This window comes from Telopea speciosissima, chromosome 4, assembly GCF_018873765.1.
Source record: "Telopea speciosissima isolate NSW1024214 ecotype Mountain lineage chromosome 4, Tspe_v1, whole genome shotgun sequence".
NCBI classification, from domain to species: domain Eukaryota; kingdom Viridiplantae; phylum Streptophyta; class Magnoliopsida; order Proteales; family Proteaceae; genus Telopea; species Telopea speciosissima.
Genome location: NC_057919.1, coordinates 15732418 through 15752556, shown reverse-complemented (window position 1 = coordinate 15752556; position 20139 = coordinate 15732418). Strand labels below are relative to the sequence as shown.

Genomic DNA, 20139 nt, shown 5'->3' with positions numbered 1-20139 from the left:
CAGTCTGCAAGAAGCATCAAAGATGCTGATATTCTTCCTTCTTTGATAACTGAATTAATGAAAAACTTATCCCGCAAAGGAACTTGAGACGTGTGCCCAATTGATGTAGTCCAATCCAATAATGGGGAAGTCATCATGAGTCATGTTATCATCAGATGCATAGTTGTCAAGGTGGCAAGGCGATCCAAGGTGGTGGAGAGGTGTCTAAGCGCTTAGGCGACAAGGTGCCCACCTAGGCGACCAAGGCACCCAAATGTTATTTTTTTATTTCCCCTCTTTTCTAACATTATTTAGTATGTTACAATATATACCTTATATCATCAAAAATCAACATTAAGCCACATCAAGTCATCAAATATCAACATAAAACTAGAAGACAGTAGAACTGAAGAAGCAAGCTATTGGAAGTTTGAAACAATCAAAACATACAGTTGGTTTATACTGTTCTTGGAATTGGTCATTGTCATGGTATACTTAGTCTCACATTTGGTTTTATTGTTCATAGAAAATATGATCTTATCTATGAGTAATTAAACTGCTCTCGATTTAGAGAAATATTCTTGTTCTCTAAGAAGTTTGACTGTTCATTTTAATTTTACATGAGACTTTTTGTATTAGGTAGAGCACAAAACCAGCTTTCCAACAAATCCAAGATTGCTTAAATCTGATTTATATTGAAGGAGTTATGTTCCTGTCAAACTTAATTTGGTGTGCGCGAATGCTGTTTAAAATCGCTTTGAAAGAAAATAAATTTTTAAACATAAAAACAAATGAATATTTTACCGCTCTTTTGGTTTTTAGCAATGTTTTATTATATTAAGATTTATGGAATTTTTAGATTTGAAAAAACATTAGCATTAAAAAGTTGAAAATTGCGCCTATCGCCGAAAATCCAGTTTTTGTTCTTGAATTGGGGAGTTGTCTTTTTATCCTTTTGGAATTTGATTTTTTAACTATTTTTATTGGATTCAAAAAGTATTTGCTTATTTATGAATAATATCTTAAGTAAATAAAATCATTTACTTAGATGATATTTGTCATAAATAAGTGTCTGTCCTGATTTCGAGCCAGGTTTCCTCAAGTTTTGATGGGGATAAGTGAATTTATATAGATGTTCTGGTATTTTTTTTTGTAAAACTCCCTAAGGTTTCGTCTCGGTCAGCTGCGATATCGAGATGTCTCGGTCGAAACTGAGATTTAGTTCCATGTTTATGAAAAATATCTTACGTAAATGAAATAGCAAATATAAAACCATTTACTTAAATTTTGTTGGAAGTGTATATATATTTGTGCCTTATCATACTCTTCTTGAAAGCCTCAGTTGAACAACAACCACTTCTTCAAAGTTTCCTCATCATTCTGAGACAAGGGGCAGATTGGCCAGTCTCTTCCACTCTGATATAACTCATTCCTTGTGGGTAATACTTTGTGAATGCACTTCAATCAGAAGAAAGTGATTCTTGGTGGTGCAGGGAGTTTAAAAAACTGTCCATGGAATTGATTGTATAGCATTTATCTGTTTTGGTTGATGAATGATGAGGAGATTTGAAGTAGTAAAAGAGTTGATAGGCTGGTCATACATATTGACTTTGAATGAGCCATCCTTAGTGCTGTAATGATGTCTGTCATGTATTTTGATTTTTAAGATAGATTCAGGTGTAATTTTGTTAAAAAAATGTTCCTAATTTTCCTTCATCCAAACTAAGGCCTCAGAAGGTAAAGAGATCAGACAATATTCCTCAAGACAATCATTAAGTTTTGGACACAAGACTTTAAAATCAGTAAGCCTGGGATCCTTGGATTATCCTAGATCCTAATGGATATCCCATTGCCTATATGCCAACAAACAACTTGACCTAGAAGGGCATTTACATATTTCTTGCAAAAAGAAAGATGCATTTGATGAACATTCAAGAAATGACGTCTGGTGAAGTAATTATGTTTAAAACCTTAACCCACAAAACATCATTTTTCATAGCAATAAATCAGGACAACTTTAAAACTAATGCTACATTTAAACAATGAAAATTTATAAAAAACTTAGGCTAACAAATATTGCTTTAACTGATCAAATAACACCTACTATTTTTCTTAGATTGGTTCCACCAAAAGTTACATTGAAGAGAGTCCCTAATCTGTTGTAATGCATTTGAGGGGAAGAAAGGTTCATATGGTAAATAGGCATAGGAATTGTCTCTCTCTGTGTCTGGAATTTGGAGAGTCAAGAACAAGAAAATCAATAAACCTACTCGCCCTCCACGATACTCTCCTCAATGTTACTCCACTCCACTTTGCAAGAGAGAACTGGGGGTGGGGGCAGCTAGCAGGGAGGGGTGCGCACAAGGGCAGGGACAGGGCGGGAGGGGAGAGGAAGCCGGGGAGACAGAGAAAAAGGGGAGAGGGAGAGGGAGAGGGAAGGGGGAATTTACAAAAAAATACCCACTAAAAAGAAAATAGTGATAAAATATTCAGGGGTAAAAAATGAAAAAAAAAAATGGTTACAACCATGGTTAAAAGTATCGACGATACGATACGATACAATACGGACGTATTGGTATTGGTCGATACCGATATGATCCATACCGATATCGGTCAATATAGATACGATACATACCGATACTTGCTTTTTTTTTAGAAAATAGTATGTCTCAATTGATATCGTATTGTATCGGCCAATACGGACCGATACGATACGCTACAGACCGATACGTACATTAAAGGTTCTGTGAGAGTATTGATACGTATTGGTATGTATCGGCCGATACAGTTCGATAGAGACCGATACAGCTCGATACATACTGATACGGTCGATGCCAACTGATACACGTTGATACGGCCATTAAAGGCCCATGTGACTATCAAACTATGATTTTGTTTTAGAGACCAGAGACTGCTAGAGATTTCATAGAAAAAGAAGATTTCACAGAAAAAGGTAGGTTTCAGAAAAAAAAAAACTTGATATTTGTGTTTAAATCATGGTTTTTAATCCTATTTTTTGCTATAAATTGATAGATTTAGATAAAACTAAATTTGTTGATGCATCAAACTTGATCATTTACAAGGATTTTTATTCATATCGATGAAAATCTCGTCTCATTATACGTTGTTCTCCATTTTAGTGTTTATGTATTATACATGTTATATATTGCTTATTTATATTGATTTTTGGTCCAAAAGTGTATTTCCATGTGTATCCTGACCATTTCCATGCATGTCTTTAGCGTATGATATGTATCATCGATACGGTACTATACGATACTATACGTCTCTTAAAATAACCCTTCCGATATGATACCCGATATCGATACTTTAAACCTTGGTTACATACAAATTTTCCCATTATGTTATATGAAAGCATTGTTTGGATTTTTTTTTTAATATTTGTCTCCTTTTCTGGACTTGCAGGGGGGGTGGCCAAGCTGTGCAGATTATTCAAAGACATCATTTTTCTTCTTACTTGAAAAGAATGTCAGTTGTTGTTCGTGTTCAGGAGGAATTTTTTGCTTTTGTGAAGGTTTGTTGGTTGAATACTTGAATTTTGTTTCTATTGCAAACTTTGCAGTTTTCATATATGTTTGCAAATTACTTGTAATCAATGCTAATGTAATTTAAAATTTATTTATTTATTTTAATTTTAATGGTTATCCATGGGGCATGTGTTTATTTGAAGATTTTTCCTATTTAGATTTTCATGGTGCGATAGAGTGCTCTTTTATGGATATGTCACCACACGTAGATACGTAGGTATGGTCTTGAGAAGACGAGGATGGACCAAAAGAGATTTGAGTACTTTTATCTATTTATTAATTTAGTTATTTGGATAACCAAGTGAAGAGAAAACTTTTATCTATAAGAAAAGAAGCAGAATTGTCCATTGCTAGCAAAAACCAGTTGAAATAGCTATTCAAGGCAAATGATTCACAATTATACATTGCCATTGATTTTTAAAATCAGAAAGATTAACATCCCTAGCTTCATATATTGAAGGATCAGAAAATTAACGATTATGCTGGCTTAGGACCACATGGGCTGGAACTGCTGATTGTTTTAAAATCGTTTCTGACTTTACAGAGACACCAGACAGCTCCTGGAACTAAGGTCCAAGCTCCAAGTTTCCAAAGCCTTCTCTCTTTACTTGCAGCTGCTGATTAGTGCATACCTGAAATTGAGTGAAGATTTCACCCGGATGAGGAGCTGACTCAGCTTTACTGAAAAAGACAGCTAGAAAGGATGAGGAACCGACTCAGCTTTACTGAAGCAGAACAGAAACACATTTGTGAGCAGCGTAATGGCAAGGATGTTTTCTTTGTATATGGGCCACATAAGGAATTGTGTGTTGATAGGATAACCCTTGGCTATTGAACCAGCTGGGAAGTCACCTTGATTGACCCGACAACTGACAAAGCATTTAGCTGAGATTTAATGACTGAGGAGTCAGTGGCATTTTAGTTCTAAATCCTCTTATCATTCTCCTCCTGGCAGCACATGTAGTTCTCAAGGAGGCATAGCAGTAAATTGGCCCACCCCCCAATCATTTAAGTTTCTTCTAACCATGGGAGGCCAAATCCTTGTACTGGCTTGCCAACTGATGTAGTCAGCATCCATTTCTTGCTGCAGCATAGAAATATAAAAAAAAAAATCCAGAAAAACCATCTTTAGGGCTTCATCTCTACACTATACATCAAACCAAAGGCCACATTTATTTTATGCAAGGTTCGAGGTCTTAGTATCTCGGCTGGTTTTCGTTCAGCCAAAAAATCGAGTTGTCTCGGTAACTCGGCAAGATCTCAGCCGAGTTGGTGCATTTTTTATGTCAAATTTAGGCCCTTGGTTGGGGGCCATATGACCTAATTAGGTCATGAAACTTGCAGGACAGCCTATTATAGGCCCTATAAACATGGTGGAACCCTTAGTTTTTAAAATTCAGACCCAAAATGGTAGTTTGACTTGGGGACCCTAGGTTGGTTGTGTGTGTATACTGATAGGATTTATTCCATACAATCTTTAGTATTAGAACACACATAATTCAAGTAGAACAACTTAAATAAGCAATAAGAATGAAAAGACATCAAATTATGAACCATTTCATAAATCGTACATCTAACATTGTTTGTTATATAGAGTCAAATATATTTTGAGTCAACATTTAATGATACAAGCCAACAACTACCAAGTACCACGTCACCCTATCTGTATATGCTCATCCTAATATTGAACGAGTGTTCAAATCTCCTCCTTGAAAGGTTGTTGGGCAGCAAATCTCCTTCAAATGTTGTTCTTGAGCATCAAATCCAAGTGTTCCAAGCTTCTTTTGGTAAGATTTGGAGCTGTTTTCTTCACAAACTGGCGAAACTAGTCGAGTTTACCAAGAATAGGTTGAAATTTTGACCGAGGAAAGTCGAAACATGGTATTGTTTTTTTTTTTTTTTGGTGAATAAAATATCATTACCAAAACCCCAATGGAGAGGAAGAGAAAGGGGGGGGGGATACACAAGGAAAGATAGGGGGGAGAATATACAAGACTCAAACCCTAAGAAGGCGGGCCATGAGACAATAAAAGAGAAACATCTAAACTCCAGGATACAACAATATGCCTGTTCCTTGGGGTATGAACAAGAGATCCATAGGGAAGCATATAGAGCTTAGTCTATAAAGCGAGAATTGTAGGTCCTTCGGAGATTTCCGTTCCATCCAAATGTGAGATATAACACCCCCAACGACGGTATCACAGATCATACTACCCGGAAAAACCCTACCCAACCAAAGCCACTCTCTGGCGAAGGGAAGAGGTCTCCTACTATGGTGCCAAATGAGTCTGAGGCTTTCTTCCAATTAGTTTGGGCCAAGGGGAAGGAGAAAAAAAGGTGGTCGATGTCCTCATTGCCATTCCAACAAAGGACACAGGAGGGAGAGACAGGGATGTGGCGGTGGAGGAGAAAAGATTGGGTGGGGAGGCAAAGGTTAATTGTTCTCCAAACGTTAAAGCTATGGCGGGGGATGTTGCCTTTGAACTAGACTAAGTTGGACCAGGGGACAGGGGGGGCATGGTTTCTTAAGTGTTCTTTGAACGTTAAAGCTATGGTGGGGGATGTGGCCTTTGAACTAGACTAAGTTGGACCATGGGGGGGGGGGGGCATAGTTTCTAACAAAGTCCTAAGCTGAGGAGGAGCTAAAACCCCATTAGGGGAGGGGAGCCAAATGACCTTGTCTGAGCGAGAGGGGTTTGGGGGAGAGCGGGGGGAGAGACGCCTAGACCTAGGTAAGATAGGGGGAAAAAGGGGAGGAGGGGGGAGACCAAGAAACATGGTATTTAATTATTTATATAACTGACTTTGTGACATTTCGGCGAGATACCGAAATCTCGGCCAAAACCATGTAATGTTCTGGTATCGCATGTGGTTTAGACTCCGGACTTGTCAAAACTGAGAAAATCACCGAGATCTCGCGAGACATCGAACCATGATTTTATGCCCTAGATCGAGCAAAAGATACTTCATACTTTTGGATTTGTCAAATACAATATGTAACATAAAGCTCTCACACGAGAACAAAGAAGATAGTACATGTAATGTAGTCCTAGATAGGTAGGAGACCTACTAGGAGCCAGTTCAACCAGGATCTGTAGAATTGCTGGTTCGATGGAGGCAGAATTGAGGTTTTAGGTCAAAATTAGGGTTAACATTAGGTTTAGGTTAGGGTTGTCTTATATGGTAATGATAGGCAGGTGTAGGGAAGTCTAATGGTATAGGTTTTATGATGTTTGAGTGAATGGAAGTAGGTTAGATGAGTTGGACAGCAAGACAAGGTTATTTGAGACAATTCCTAATGGAGGTAGGAGAAGGGGATTCTAGGGTGTAGGGTGGTGGGGGTCTGATGAAACTTGGATTGAGTGTCAGTAATGATGTAAGGGATGTATGCTGAAAGTTTGGTTTGAAACTGATGGACAGATTTGAAGTTATGGAGGTTTCCTAGTAGAAGTAGGAGAGAGGGGTGAAACTGTAATTTCAGACAATCGGCTGGGTGGATGATGCTGAAATTTGAATCGAGTCTCTCTTAAGGTTTGAGGAAGATTCGTTCAAATTTTTTGCAGGTTCTAACGGTTAGATTTGGCTGGGCAGAATTCTCACGAAAATCACCTTGGATGTGACCTTCTAGAAGGGAAGAAGAATAGTTGCAGGTTTTAGGGTCCTAATGGATCTATGGTATTAATGGTGGATGAGGAAAATAGTAATGATTGAGTATTGGCAATGGGGATTGATGGGGCCGGGTTTAGAGGATTAGGAGAAGAAGGGTGATTGCTGAAACTGTAAAGTACTTACTTGAACACTGATCTTTGTCTCCCGATCCTCACGATGCAAGGGGATAAGTAGCAACCCTCCCGATCTTCACGATGCAAGGAGTTGATTGGAGATCCACCAATCCCTTCCACCTTGATAGAACCACAAGGATGCAATCTCACAAGGAGCAGCAGCAATGGCAGCAAGCATAAAACTAATTTTTATTAATCAAATTCGTATTCAATGCTGACCTCCCTTACAAACTTATATAGAAGACTCAAAGTAGACTTGGACACTAAAAAGGAAAGGCCTAACCCTATCCTTAATGTATTAGGTAACTTAAACTGACTAGGAAACTGAAATAGACTCAAAATAGAGTCCTAATCCAGCCCAACTAAACAACTAAAAGACAAACTAATAAAATCACTTAAATTGAACCACTGGTTCAAACCAGCTTTGGACCGGTTCAATTTAAAACATTAAAAGCATGAAAATAAACTAAGTATATGGCTAATCCCGTATGCAACCTATGTACCCATACTTTAGGCCCATTAAAGTGGCCTATTACATAAAAAACTCATGGGATCAAAGGCCCAACATGTATATAACCCAACCCTAGACTTATTCCTAATAAAAGAAGCCCAGTTTGGTGATAAATTTGCATCAACATGCAATAGTTGTCAGGCAACCAAGTCATTGAAGGGCCGACCAAGCGCTTAGATGACAAAGTGCCCGCCTAGGCGACCAAGGCGCCCTACTACACAAAGTCACAAACACATAATACTCTCCAATTAACAAAATAATACAAGTTTTCAGCTAGTATGATTTATAAGCAATTTAGCAGCCCATTAAAGGTAGTTGGCTCACGCACATAAATTAACAGCCCAGTACAGAAATAGCAATCTCAATCAATACATGCTAACAGCTAACTAATAGTTTAAGTTGAATTCAAGAATGAAAAGGGTAATCAAGATTTCAAGCAGTAAGAATATAGAAGAATTCGTACTCTTTCACATATCAAGCAATAAGAATAAAGAACTACGAATATAAAAAATTTTCAGCCTTCAACCTATCTTTTCATACAATTATGCAACTAAAGCTAACCAAGTAACCAACTACACCATTGTATGCATACACATTTGAGGTGGAAATGACAATATGAATTGAAGTGTCAATAACAATTAATAAATTTGAAAAGCTAAGCTTCTATAATAATTAATAAATGTTGAACATAGAAGAAGAAGGAGAAGGAGGAGAAGTGAGGAACCGAACTACTGAGAATCAGTGAAGAAGAAGAAAGGGGACTGCAAGAAGAAGTGTTAAAAAAAGAGAGGGTAAAAAAAGAGAATCGAAGATGAGAAGAGTAGAAGAAAAAGGGGAAAATAAACAAAAGCGAAGCTGAAGAAGTAGTAGAAGAAAGGGGGGGGGGGGGGAGAGAAACAGAAGAAGAAAAAATTACTTATCTGAGAGTGTGCAGCCGGAAATTAAGGGTGTCACCAGAAAGGGAGGGTGCCGCCGCAAGTGAAGGGTGTCACAGGAAGGGGGGGTGCTGCCCACTATCCAGTGCAGCTGTTGAGGTAGGGTTTCCAGACAAGCTTTAGAGAAGTGAACAAAACAATGTCAATGTATTGAGTTGTATTTTTAAGTCCTTCACTTTTTTTTCTTTTTTTTTTTTAAAATAAAAAAAAAATAAAAATTAACAAACTGATTCTATACTTCCCAGTTCCCACCTGCATTGTTACCAGTACTCAAGCCACTAACAGTAATAGAAATAGCATCTCACTTTATAAAACCAAAAGTATATATAAACAAAAAGGCGGGCGCCCAGTGACCTAGGGGTCTCAAGGAACCCTAGGCGGTCCCTAGCCGCCCCCCTTATTAAGTTAACATAAGGTGGAGCACTGCCCAGCCCCGAAAAAACCGCTCAGACGCCTAGGTGATGCTTTGACGACTATGGTACATGTACATGATACATGTCTTCTTGTTGAATAGGGAAAAATCGATGTCAAATAAATTAGACATCAATGATTCAGTTCTTTCCTTAGAGGACCTCATTGCTTAACATGCATATTCAAAAAGTAGGTGCTGCAATGCCAGTTGTAGCAAATGTTTTACTAAGTGACACAACAAGGTACTTGGTCAATTTTTCTAGACTTATCAATCTGTATGGTATGTTTTGGAAATTAATTTCCTGAAGTAAACTAAACTCTCTGATTTGTGGGACTTTCCTCCATGTTGGGAGCATGTGTCAACTGTCAACACATATAGGCACAGAGAACCCTATCAACATGGCTGGCATGTGGTTGGACACAGAGGAGTAGCCTGTTTTTTCATGCTGCCGGTGCAGAGTTTCATAATTTTGACTTTTGAAGGGTGCGCTCCTGATTCCTGTTGAGAAACAAAAGAGGACCTATATTTTGGTTATAATGTGTCAGGGAATGTTAGATATTGTGATTGAGTAATTTTCCAACCATGTCCAATGATTTGGCCTATTTGTATCCCACCCCTTTTCTGCTCCAATCCGATATTTTTACTGATGAGGGGAGCATCTCAGTTATTCAGAATATTATGTTCATAGTGGACTGTGCTAAGATGTGTGTACTGTTCTTTAGCTGAATTTTCCTTGCTTTTGTCAATGAGGTGGTTGTTGCTTATTGGGGGAGAAATATGTAAGATGGCATAACTAAAGGAATTCGATATAACTTGAGATTTCACTTAGCTTCACACCGAACCCTTAGCTATTTATTTTTTTTATAAAAAGAAAATGGTTCCTTATTTCAGGGTGCCCCAGAAACTATCCAGGACAGGCTAACTGATTTGCCATCATCGTATGTCGATACCTACAAGAAATATACACGTCAGGGATCTCGAGTCTTGGCCCTTGCATACAAGCATCTTCCAGATATGGCGGTATGAATTGTTTTTGTTGCCATTCCTTATTTTTCTTTCCCTTATTTTCAATGGATCAAACAATTAGTGCTTTGGCTTCATTTGGAGTATCAGTCACTAGGTTCCAAAGTTTGTTAAGTCGTTATTTTTCTGAAAAATTATGTACAGATCAGCTGTTGTGAAATAAATTAGAAAGAGATTATTTTGATCTGAACTGCTTGATTCCTTACAATCTTATCGTTATTTACATCCAAGTATCTCTATTTTTCCTTTTACTCTGCATTTATATATTGTAAATTATTTGTGTCACAACAAAAGAGGGAAAAAGCAATATTCCATGTAGAGTTGACTACATAGCAAAGCAGAATAGAGAACTTGATTGCCTAGAAAATAGTTAGTATAGTCCCGTATGATCTCCCGACTCTCCTGTATTATAATATCTCCCCAGTTGTCTAAAGCATAACTGGTTAACATTAGTGAGCTCTCTATATGAGCTGATGAGAATCAGCAGTGAACCAGTGTAAGCCGAAATAGCAAGTAGCTAACAGATAATCAATGAACTATGGTAAGAACTAAGAAGTCCTACTTGATGCCTTCCAAAAGCCCCCAACAAAATGGTGAATGGTAACATCTTGCTGATACCAAAACCAGTTGCCATATGGGATCTGAGGCCACAATGCATAGCTGAAATGAAGAGAGCAACATATCCATGATGCATCAATAGGCCATCTGAATAGTTCCGCGTATATGCTATCTCTCTCTCTCTAGTGACGTTTCAGCCACAAAAGGGAATTTTTTCGCCCGAGGGCTACTCATATTATTGCATTATAAGCAGCGGGGACATGGAACATAAGGACATTAATAGGAAAAAGTGATGCAACCCCGGTAATGCAGATAAGTCATCTAGTAGAGGGCTTTTTTTATTTGAAATAAGCCTTGGGTTGGATTATATAGGTGTTGGGCCTTTGATCCCATGGTTTTTCTTTGTATTGAGGCCACTTTAATGGGTCTAAAATATGGGAAGAAAGTAGGGAAATGGGATTTACTTCATTATTTTAGTTAGAGTCCTACTTTGAGTCTGTTTCTTTCATTATTTTATTTTCTTATTCAGTTTATGTTACCTTATTAGTTAAGTATTGGGTTAGGCCTTTCCTTTTTAATGTTTAAGTCTGTTTTGTCACCCTCAAAATAGGATCGCTATAGGCCCATAGATAAAAAATAACCCAATTTTAAAAGAGCAGTGGAAATCTTGTAAATTTGGAGAACTGTTTAGGACCCTTTTGGAAAGCAACCAGAACTTAGTAATGAACTGTAATTAAAATTAAAGGGGGAATGACCAATCTTGATGTTTCAGAATGGGGATAAATAGAAACAGAGTTCACAAAAAGAGGTCTTTAAATAACAGAAAATCTGTCATTTCCTGGAATTTCTCGAATTCTGGTTGTCATTATCCTTGTGACAGACACAACCAGCAATGGTGAAGGATCTCTTGCGATTGATCCAACCTCTCACCAAGGATTCCAAGATTGCTTAAACCTGATTTATATTGAAGGAGTTATGTTCCGGTCGAACTTAATTTGGTGTGCATGAATGCTGTTTAAAATCGTTCTGAGTGAAAATATTTTTTTAGACATCAAAGCAATTGAATATTTTACCGCACTTTTGGTTTTTAGCAATCTTTTACCATATTAAGATTTATGAAATTTTTAGATTTGAGAAGAACCCCAACATTAGAAAGTTGAAAATTTCACCTATCGCCAAAAATCCACTTTTTGTTTTTGAACTGGGGGTTGACTTTTCATCCTTTTGGAATTTTTTTTTTTAAACTATTTTTATTGGATTCAAATAAGGGGGGGGGGGGTAATTGCTTATTTATGAATAATATTTTAAGTAAATGAAAATAAGTGTTTGTCCTGGTTTCCAGCCAGGTTTCCTCAAGTTTCGATGGGGATAAGTGACACTTATATAGGTGTTCAGGTCGAAACTAGCGAAATTTGGTTGAAACTGGTCAAGTTGGGTCGAAACATGAGACTTTTTAAAGTTGATGACCAACTCGTCTCGGTTTCTTGTGAAACCAGCTGTTTCAACCGTGATTTAGTTCGATGCTATTTTCACTCTAGACATCACTTTCATTCCTTTACATCTCAGAACAACTGCTGTCAGTAAGTACATAGAATTTATTTTTTATGTTAAAAACTTTCCATTGCATGACAGGTTAGTGAAGCTAGAAGCTTGGAAAGAGATTTAGTGGAGAATGATCTTACTTTTGCTGGCTTTGCAGTAAGTGCTCCACATCCGTCATTATTTCTTTTTCTTGCTTTGGTTTTAGCCAAACTCATCTTTGGATCTTTGATCTCTTTCCCTTCAGTATACAAGTCAGCAATAGATGAAATACTTTGTCAATAATTTGTGTTGTCTGTGTTTCAGGTTTTTAACTGTCCTATTAGAGCAGACTCAGCTTCTGTTTTGTCTGAATTGAGAGGATCTTCACACGACTTGGTAAGTTGCACACATCCAACCCATGACTTTACTTGATTAGTGTGTGATACTCCCAAGGTGAAAAGTTGGTTGGAAGCAGTCAAAGCATACCTCTGCTGAGTTGCTTGAGTGATGGGATATTTGGTGCATAGTGCAATGATTTGAAGTTTGAGTTGGTGGTTGGGATCCTTGCCTTTGTCTCCTTTTTGGTTACTCTTTAGTATTAGCATCGGTTTAATAGAGTGTTTGCTTAATTCCTTGAATATTTTAACAAAGATGTTCTTTGATTGTAGGTGATGATTACTGGTGATCAAGCTTTGACAGCTTGCCATGTTGCTAGCCAAGTTAATATTATTTCAAAATCAACACTGATTTTAAGTCCAGCAAGGAATGGAGATGGTTTTGAATGGGTTTCACCCGATGAAACTGATATCATTCCCTATTGGTAAGATATTAATTACCATGCCGAGGAGATTGGTAGTCAACTTGTCTCCTAGAAAACATCATTTGTTTGTTGTTTCTCCTTTTCTTACCCCTTGTTTCTGGTCTTTTTAGTATTCATATCTTATATGAAGCTGAAATAAAATTAATGGTATTTGTTATCAGTATTTCATTCTGCTGTATTTTACTTGAGGCATTCTGCTTGCAGTGAGAAAGAGGTGGAAGCTTTGTCATGCTCCTATGATCTCTGTATTGGAGGAAACTGCTTTGAAATGTTACAGCAGACTAATTCTATTCTCCAAGTCATCCCATATGCGAAGGTTGTGATCCATTCTATCTGTTTGAACTTATATTAGATAATTGCTTCAACTTGATAACATGCCACAACAATGCTTTCAGGTTTTTGCAAGGGTTGCTCCTGAACAGAAGGAACTTATCATGACTGCTTTTAAAACTGTGGGAAGGATGACATTGATGTGCGGAGATGGAACCAATGATGTTGGAGCTCTGAAGCAGGTGAAAAAATTAATCCTTTTTTTTTTAAAAGCATGGTTCATTAGGACCGGCTAGTTTAGACTTTAGAGCTCAACCAGGAAAAGCCAGTGCCAGCCCTAGTTTTATATATTGTTTAATGTTTACAATGAAAATCTATGTTATGCTAAACAATTGAAATGTACTGCAAGACCAGGTATAGGAAAAAATAATATGGATGTCAAAAAGTAAAAGGAGTGGGAGGCTGGAGGGGTAAATAGCCGAGAAGATGCATAGTTCTATTTCAATAAACTCAACATATGTTGTCTTGCATCATGGAATCCGTTTTGTTGATTTCTCATCCTCCTAGCTAGTAGTAGCCATGGTTCAAAATCTCGCTATATATCGCCGATATTTTGGTATATTTCGGATATCTCGATAATGCCGAGACGAGATGACCATACGAAATGAAAAAAATCCAAATTTTGGTATATTTCGTGAAATTTCGGTATATTATGTAAACAATGTGTATTTAACTATTTATACATCAGGGTCCAACCGTATACTGTCAATCAAGGGTGCAAACCCAAAACACCACTTTGAGTTCTTTTTTTTTGCATTATGAAGGTTTAAATGCGTTTATTTAGCTGAAATAAGGGTATATATGAAGTATCAAGCCTTAATATGGCAAAAAACCCACCAAGATGGGCTGCTGAAATATGGCAGAAAAAATACCATATTTCTGCGAAATTTCGGTAAATTTCGGAAATCTCGACCTGCCCGAAATGGCGAGACGAGACGAGATCTTGAACTATGGTAGTAGCTAACATATTGATCTAACATCTTGAATTTGATATATGATCATAGTAGTAGTAGCAAACCTATTGATTTAACATCTTGAATTTGATATATGATCATCTGTTTTTTTAAAGGTTTTCTATTAGTCCTACTTAGTCTGTTTGAATAAGAACTGGATCTTTCTGCATGTGCGTCGGCCGTGGTTTTTTCTCATCTTGGAAGTAGATATTGGTTGCCACTACTGTCTTCAATGCAGAACTGACCCGAACCAGGAGAATTCATGTAGGAGATTAGCTTGAGACAGGATTGAAGGAAAAAGAATAAACCAGATTTAGAGAAAATTTGATTACTCAAATTAAACAAGTCTGATGTATCTGACATTTAGGTCGAAAGTCCAGTTTGATAGGGAGAGAACGATATCATGATAAACTCTAACCCCACTCCACAACCCACGGTTGGGTCTGCTGAGACTCGTGTACAATCTTTTCTTTTAGAGCTCACATTTGCGCATCTTTCTAGCGACAAATCTTTTCAGTATTTAAGGGCTGCAATTTTTTTGCTGTGCACTGTGTAGTCTCATGTCTTATTAGGTTTAGTGTAGTTTGTCATATATTATGAATTGCCTTCTCTCTCTCATACTCCTTTGCAGTTTTTATTTCATAGTAAAAAAACCTTCATAGTTCTCTAGATTGGGTGAATCTCGGAGGCAGATAATTAATCTTGGCTTCTGCATTGGTACCATTCTTCGTTTGGGTAATTGTTTAAGGTTTTGGCTGACAACAAAACAAAAACTAAAAATTTACTCTCCTAATTTTTCAGGCCCATGTAGGAGTTGCTTTACTCAATGCAGTGCAGCCAGCTCAATCTGGAGATCCGTCATCCTCACAATCATCTAAATCCAAAACAATGCCAGCCAAGTCAAAGAAATCAAAGTCTGGCTCAGAGTTAAATGGAGATAGCAAAAGTATCTCCACGTTGGACCCTAGTGCTCCAGGAAGTAATCGCCATATTACAGCTGCTGAGAAGCAGAGGCAGAAATTGAAGCAGCTCATGGATGAGATGAATGAGGAGGGTGATGGTCGTGCCCCACCTATTGTCAAGCTTGGTGATGCATCTATGGCATCACCCTTCACCGCAAAACATGCATCTGTTGCCCCCACCATAGATATAATCCGTCAGGGCCGCAGTACATTGGTAACCACCCTCCAGATGTTCAAGATCCTTGGCCTCAACTGCCTTGCAACAGCATATGTGCTCAGTGTAATGTACCTGGATGGTGTCAAGCTTGGTGACATGCAGGCCACAATTAGTGGAATCTTCACAGCCGCCTTTTTCCTCTTTATTTCTCATGCCCGCCCCCTTACTACGCTCTCAGCTGCCCGGCCCCACCCAAACATCTTTTGTGCATATGTCTTTCTTTCCCTCCTGGGTCAATTTGCAGTTCACATCCTTTTCTTGATTTCTGCTGTCAATGAAGCTAGCAAGTACATGCCAGAGGAATGCATAGAACCAGACTCAGACTTCCACCCCAACCTGGTGAATACTGTCTCGTACATGGTGAACATGATGATCCAGACTGCCACCTTTGCTGTCAACTACATGGGCCATCCATTCAACCAGAGCATCCCTGAGAACAAACCATTCTTTTATGCTCTGTTGGCTGCTGGTGGGTTTTTCACTCTCATCACTTCAGATCTGTTGAGGAACTTGAATGATTGGATGAAGCTGGTGCCACTTCCGGAGGCGTTACGAGGAAAGCTTTTAATTTGGGCATTGCTAATGTTCTCAACCTGCTACATTTGGGAGAGATTGTTGAGGTGGGCTTTCCCTGGCAGAATGCCAGCATGGAAGAAGCGGCAACAGGAAGCAGCAGCTACCCTACAGAAGAAGCACTTGTGATTGCAAAGCATAGAGGACAGTCCAGTGGCAGTGAGCTCTGCTGATATGTTGCCATTACAGAGAAGTGGCAAATGGGCACAAGATGACAGAAAATAGCAACACTGGCGATTCGTCTCCGCTAACCATGCCACCTGCGATTTTGATCCGTAATGATGGACAATAGACTCTGCTTAACTTAAGGGTTACCTTTCAGTCATTATTATTGCTATTCTTTTCATGGGAATTTCTATCCCTTTTGGTTTCTCCCTCAGTGAATTGCTGAGAACTATCAACATTCTGTAATATCATACAAACTAGGTAAAGGTGTAAAATTCAGGGTTAACGGCAATGAACAGTTAATATGAGGTTTTAGTTTTGAGAATCTATAAAATTTAGTGGCCGAAATGATAATACCATCATTTCTTCCATGAGTTGATTATTTGGTAGCTGCAAGTGCATTCTGGCCTGACGAGGTGAAATGGAAAAGCGTTCCAACTACTTTCTCAGTGATGCCTTGCCCGTTCACCTGATTGGGCCAGCAATGCTGCTGTTGTTAATTTCGTGGAAGATGTATGATAGATTTTCCCTTATTATTTAGTAGTATATGAATGAGTTAGTCCATACATGTCTCTGTACTTTTTTGGGTTCCTCTCCTCTCCTTGTAATGTAAGATTCTCACCAAAAAAAAAAAACAAAACCCCAAAAGTTCATTTGTACGTCTATGTGCTCCCCATTATAGTTCTCTTCACCTTTTTCCGAAATCCTAGATTTATCAATTCCTTGTCTTGCCAAAGGGCAAACTCGAATTGATCTGAAATTTGGCATGTGGGCATGGAATCTTGTGAGTTTACTTGTAGACAAAATTACAGCCCCAGTTAACTTTGTCATGCAGCAGATCTAGGTTCCTGTTAAGGAAATTATTTTCTAGATTTTTATGTAGGAAAAGCAAGTCCCTTTTAAATCCCAAAGTCCCTTGCCCACATATCAAATTTCAGATTAATATGAACTTGCCAAGTGACAAATAAAATTGAAAAATGTGGGACTACGAAGAGGTAGAGCACCCAGCCGAGTTGCATGGACATACACAAAGGTTATGACATTAGATGGAAGGGCAAATTATTGAATTTTGACTAATGGCATATTCTGTCAATCCCCAAGATATATGATATACTTGATATTGTTAAGTACATTTGTATAATTTTTCTTCTTTTTGTTTTTGTTTTTTCCAATAAAAAAATAAAACATAAATAAATTAAACTTGGGTAGTTATTTTGTTAGTTGGAAATAACACTGTGACTGGGTATCTGTTAATCTGTTATATGAAGTGTTTTGTACTATCAGTAGTATTATAGAAGGCCTTAGGGAGGATTTAATTTAAGTTTTAACTGGTTTGTCCTGCCATGTTTGGAAAAACCATCTACTAAAAATGTCACAAGTGCACCTTGTCTGGTATAGGGAGTGGATGGCATTGGAATAAATTGACATAAGAGGGATAATTTTGGAAAGAAAATAATGAAAGTGACTGATACAATTAGTAAGGGTTATTCTTTATGCAATCATCAATGGTTGCACCAAGCTGTTACCATGTAAAGCATTTAAGGCCATCCCTATTGCACGAAGCACCGAGTTTTCCTTCAGCCATGATGAATGAGAATTTATTTATCACAGTAATTTCAGATACGCACGGGTATTGGAAGGGTATCTTGGGGAACATACTAAAACCCTATAGGGGTTTGTGAGTCCTAGAATGGTTACACCGTGTAGTAGAGAAAAACTTGGTGACAAACTTTGTGGAATTACACCAAGCAAAACCCTGTTTTTAAAAGTAGAAAGAGAAAAGAGGGGTCAACACATTTTCTCTCCCCATTGGCAAGAGAGTAGATCGATGTCATTACCCAATCAACTTTGGAACTTTTGAGAAGTCTATGGTTAAAATGTTTAATACCTTGAAATTTACAGTACACCAGACATGGTTTTGATGAGTAATCAGATTAGATATGTTTAAAGAGTTTGGAGTAGCTAGGGAAGAGAAAATAACAGACAATAAAGTGTGTTTTGGGGTGACATTAGTCCTTGACTCCTTGACATGCTAGTTGTTCATGGAAAGAGTTATTTGCTTCCATGTCTAAGAACAAGAAGAATGAGCATGAACAAATGGATTGTGAGCTTCAATGCATTATAGTACGCTCTAGTTGTCGCAATCATCTTGATCAATACAATCAATCCGTATTAGTACCCTATCAATATCAATCCTCAATGATACCGATACGTATACAACTTATATATTGATATGATACCAATACCTAGAACCCTCGTTGGCACCATCATTTTAGCACCCATTTTCTCTCTTCCCATTCTTTGCCTTTTAACCAATTCATTCCCTCTTTCTTTGATGTTTCATATGTGGTAAAATTATTTTTATTAGGGAAAGGCTAAATGTTGCAATAGTTTTCGAACTGTTTTCCTCGCGAGGTTATGGTACCCTATGCTTGAAACCAAAGGAGGCAAGAGCATTAGCTACATTGAAGGAAGTCTGAATTCCAAATAATGAAGCAAATTGATCTTGAATATGGAGCAGGTACAGAAAGTATGAGTAGAATCAATGGATTTTAAAAGACAAAACGAACAATTTGTGGCAATATTGAGGCATCTTTCGTGAAGGAGCTTTGAGTAAGGGATCTTATCATATGAAGCAACTTCCATATAATAGATTTGATCTTGGAAGCACATGATAAGTGGCAGATCTTCAATCATAATGGATTGGAAATAGCATCTTCAGGTGATGATATGTGTTCCTCTATTTCGGTTAAGAGGGCATGGAGGGGTTTTTATGTTAGTAAAGAAGACACACGTCAGCATCTAACTGTACGTAAAGCCTACACATACAGATATGTGATCCAGATTCACTGGTAAAAAAACCTTGTTTTCTTGGGATCAAATCATGCCTTCGTGCGAAGGGGGAAGGGGAAAGGATACTATATATTATCTCTAATATGCAATCTTGTCCCTCACTCCACACACAACACCCCTCCCCCCCACCCCCCCCCCCCAAAAAAAAAAAAAAAAAAAAAAAAAAACAGAAAAGAAAAGAAAAAAATGAGATGAAGTGAAATAAAATGACTGCAATTTCGTGATAAAGTAGTTGAAAGGAAATCTAATTGATACCACTCATTGGTGTTACGGAATATGGAAAAGTTTTATGGATAAATTTTGGATGCAACTCTAGAAAAGGAAATTGTTAATCCGATAGAAATAGAGAAAATAACAAAATAGAGCTAAGAGAGGATCACTCAAATCTGGGTCACTCATTCAACCCAAGTGTAGGACTTAATCATCACATGTGGATTTCAAACTCACAATGGGGTAATAGGATGTTATATATTCGATAGAGGGAGACTCGAACAAGTGACCTCTCCCCAGACTTATGTCAGCACTACTCTACTACACTGGCAGCCACCACCATGCCAAGATGCGCTTCCCCCTTTGTCCCCCCCCCCCTCTCACATCCCCAACCCCTGGCCACCCTTCTTCGATTTGAGATGCCACCTCGATATGATCTGTCCAAATAAAAAAAATAAAAAAAACTTCAAAGTAAATGGTGTTAGCTATGTAGCAAAATGAAGCCTTAAAATTCCAATGTAAAAAATTAGGTAAAGCAGGGTTTTAGGAATCGATACCACTACTGAATTGGTGGACAGAAGGTCAAATGATCAAAATAATTGGGGACAAAAATGTCTGATAAGGCCAATACAGACTGACATCTATCAGTATCTCAGTGTCCATCCAAAACTGTGAACTAAATCCATGAGGCTCCATAAAGAACCTCTCGCCTGCCTTCTCGGTATTTCTATTTGCGTCACAATCTGAAGATTTTATAATTGTACTCTATTGACTCAATAAGTTGTTG

General features: G+C 37.9%; 1 protein-coding gene across 3 annotated transcripts in view; it reads left to right on the top strand.

Annotated features, from left to right (window-relative positions):
* The window catches only part of LOC122657746 (probable manganese-transporting ATPase PDR2), a 49026-nt gene extending 32413 nt beyond the window's left edge, over positions 1-16613 (top strand). For all 3 annotated transcript variants that reach the window (XM_043852539.1, XM_043852538.1, XM_043852537.1), the window contains 8 exons: positions 3406-3514; positions 10059-10187; positions 12381-12446; positions 12594-12665; positions 12938-13089; positions 13294-13405; positions 13485-13601; positions 15174-16613. In XM_043852539.1, the coding sequence (XP_043708474.1) occupies positions 3406-3514; positions 10059-10187; positions 12381-12446; positions 12594-12665; positions 12938-13089; positions 13294-13405; positions 13485-13601; positions 15174-16253 (1837 nt within the window). In that variant the 3' untranslated portion in view covers positions 16254-16613. The remainder of the gene's footprint in view (positions 1-3405; positions 3515-10058; positions 10188-12380; positions 12447-12593; positions 12666-12937; positions 13090-13293; positions 13406-13484; positions 13602-15173) is intronic.
* Positions 16614-20139: the final 3526 nt, after the last annotated feature.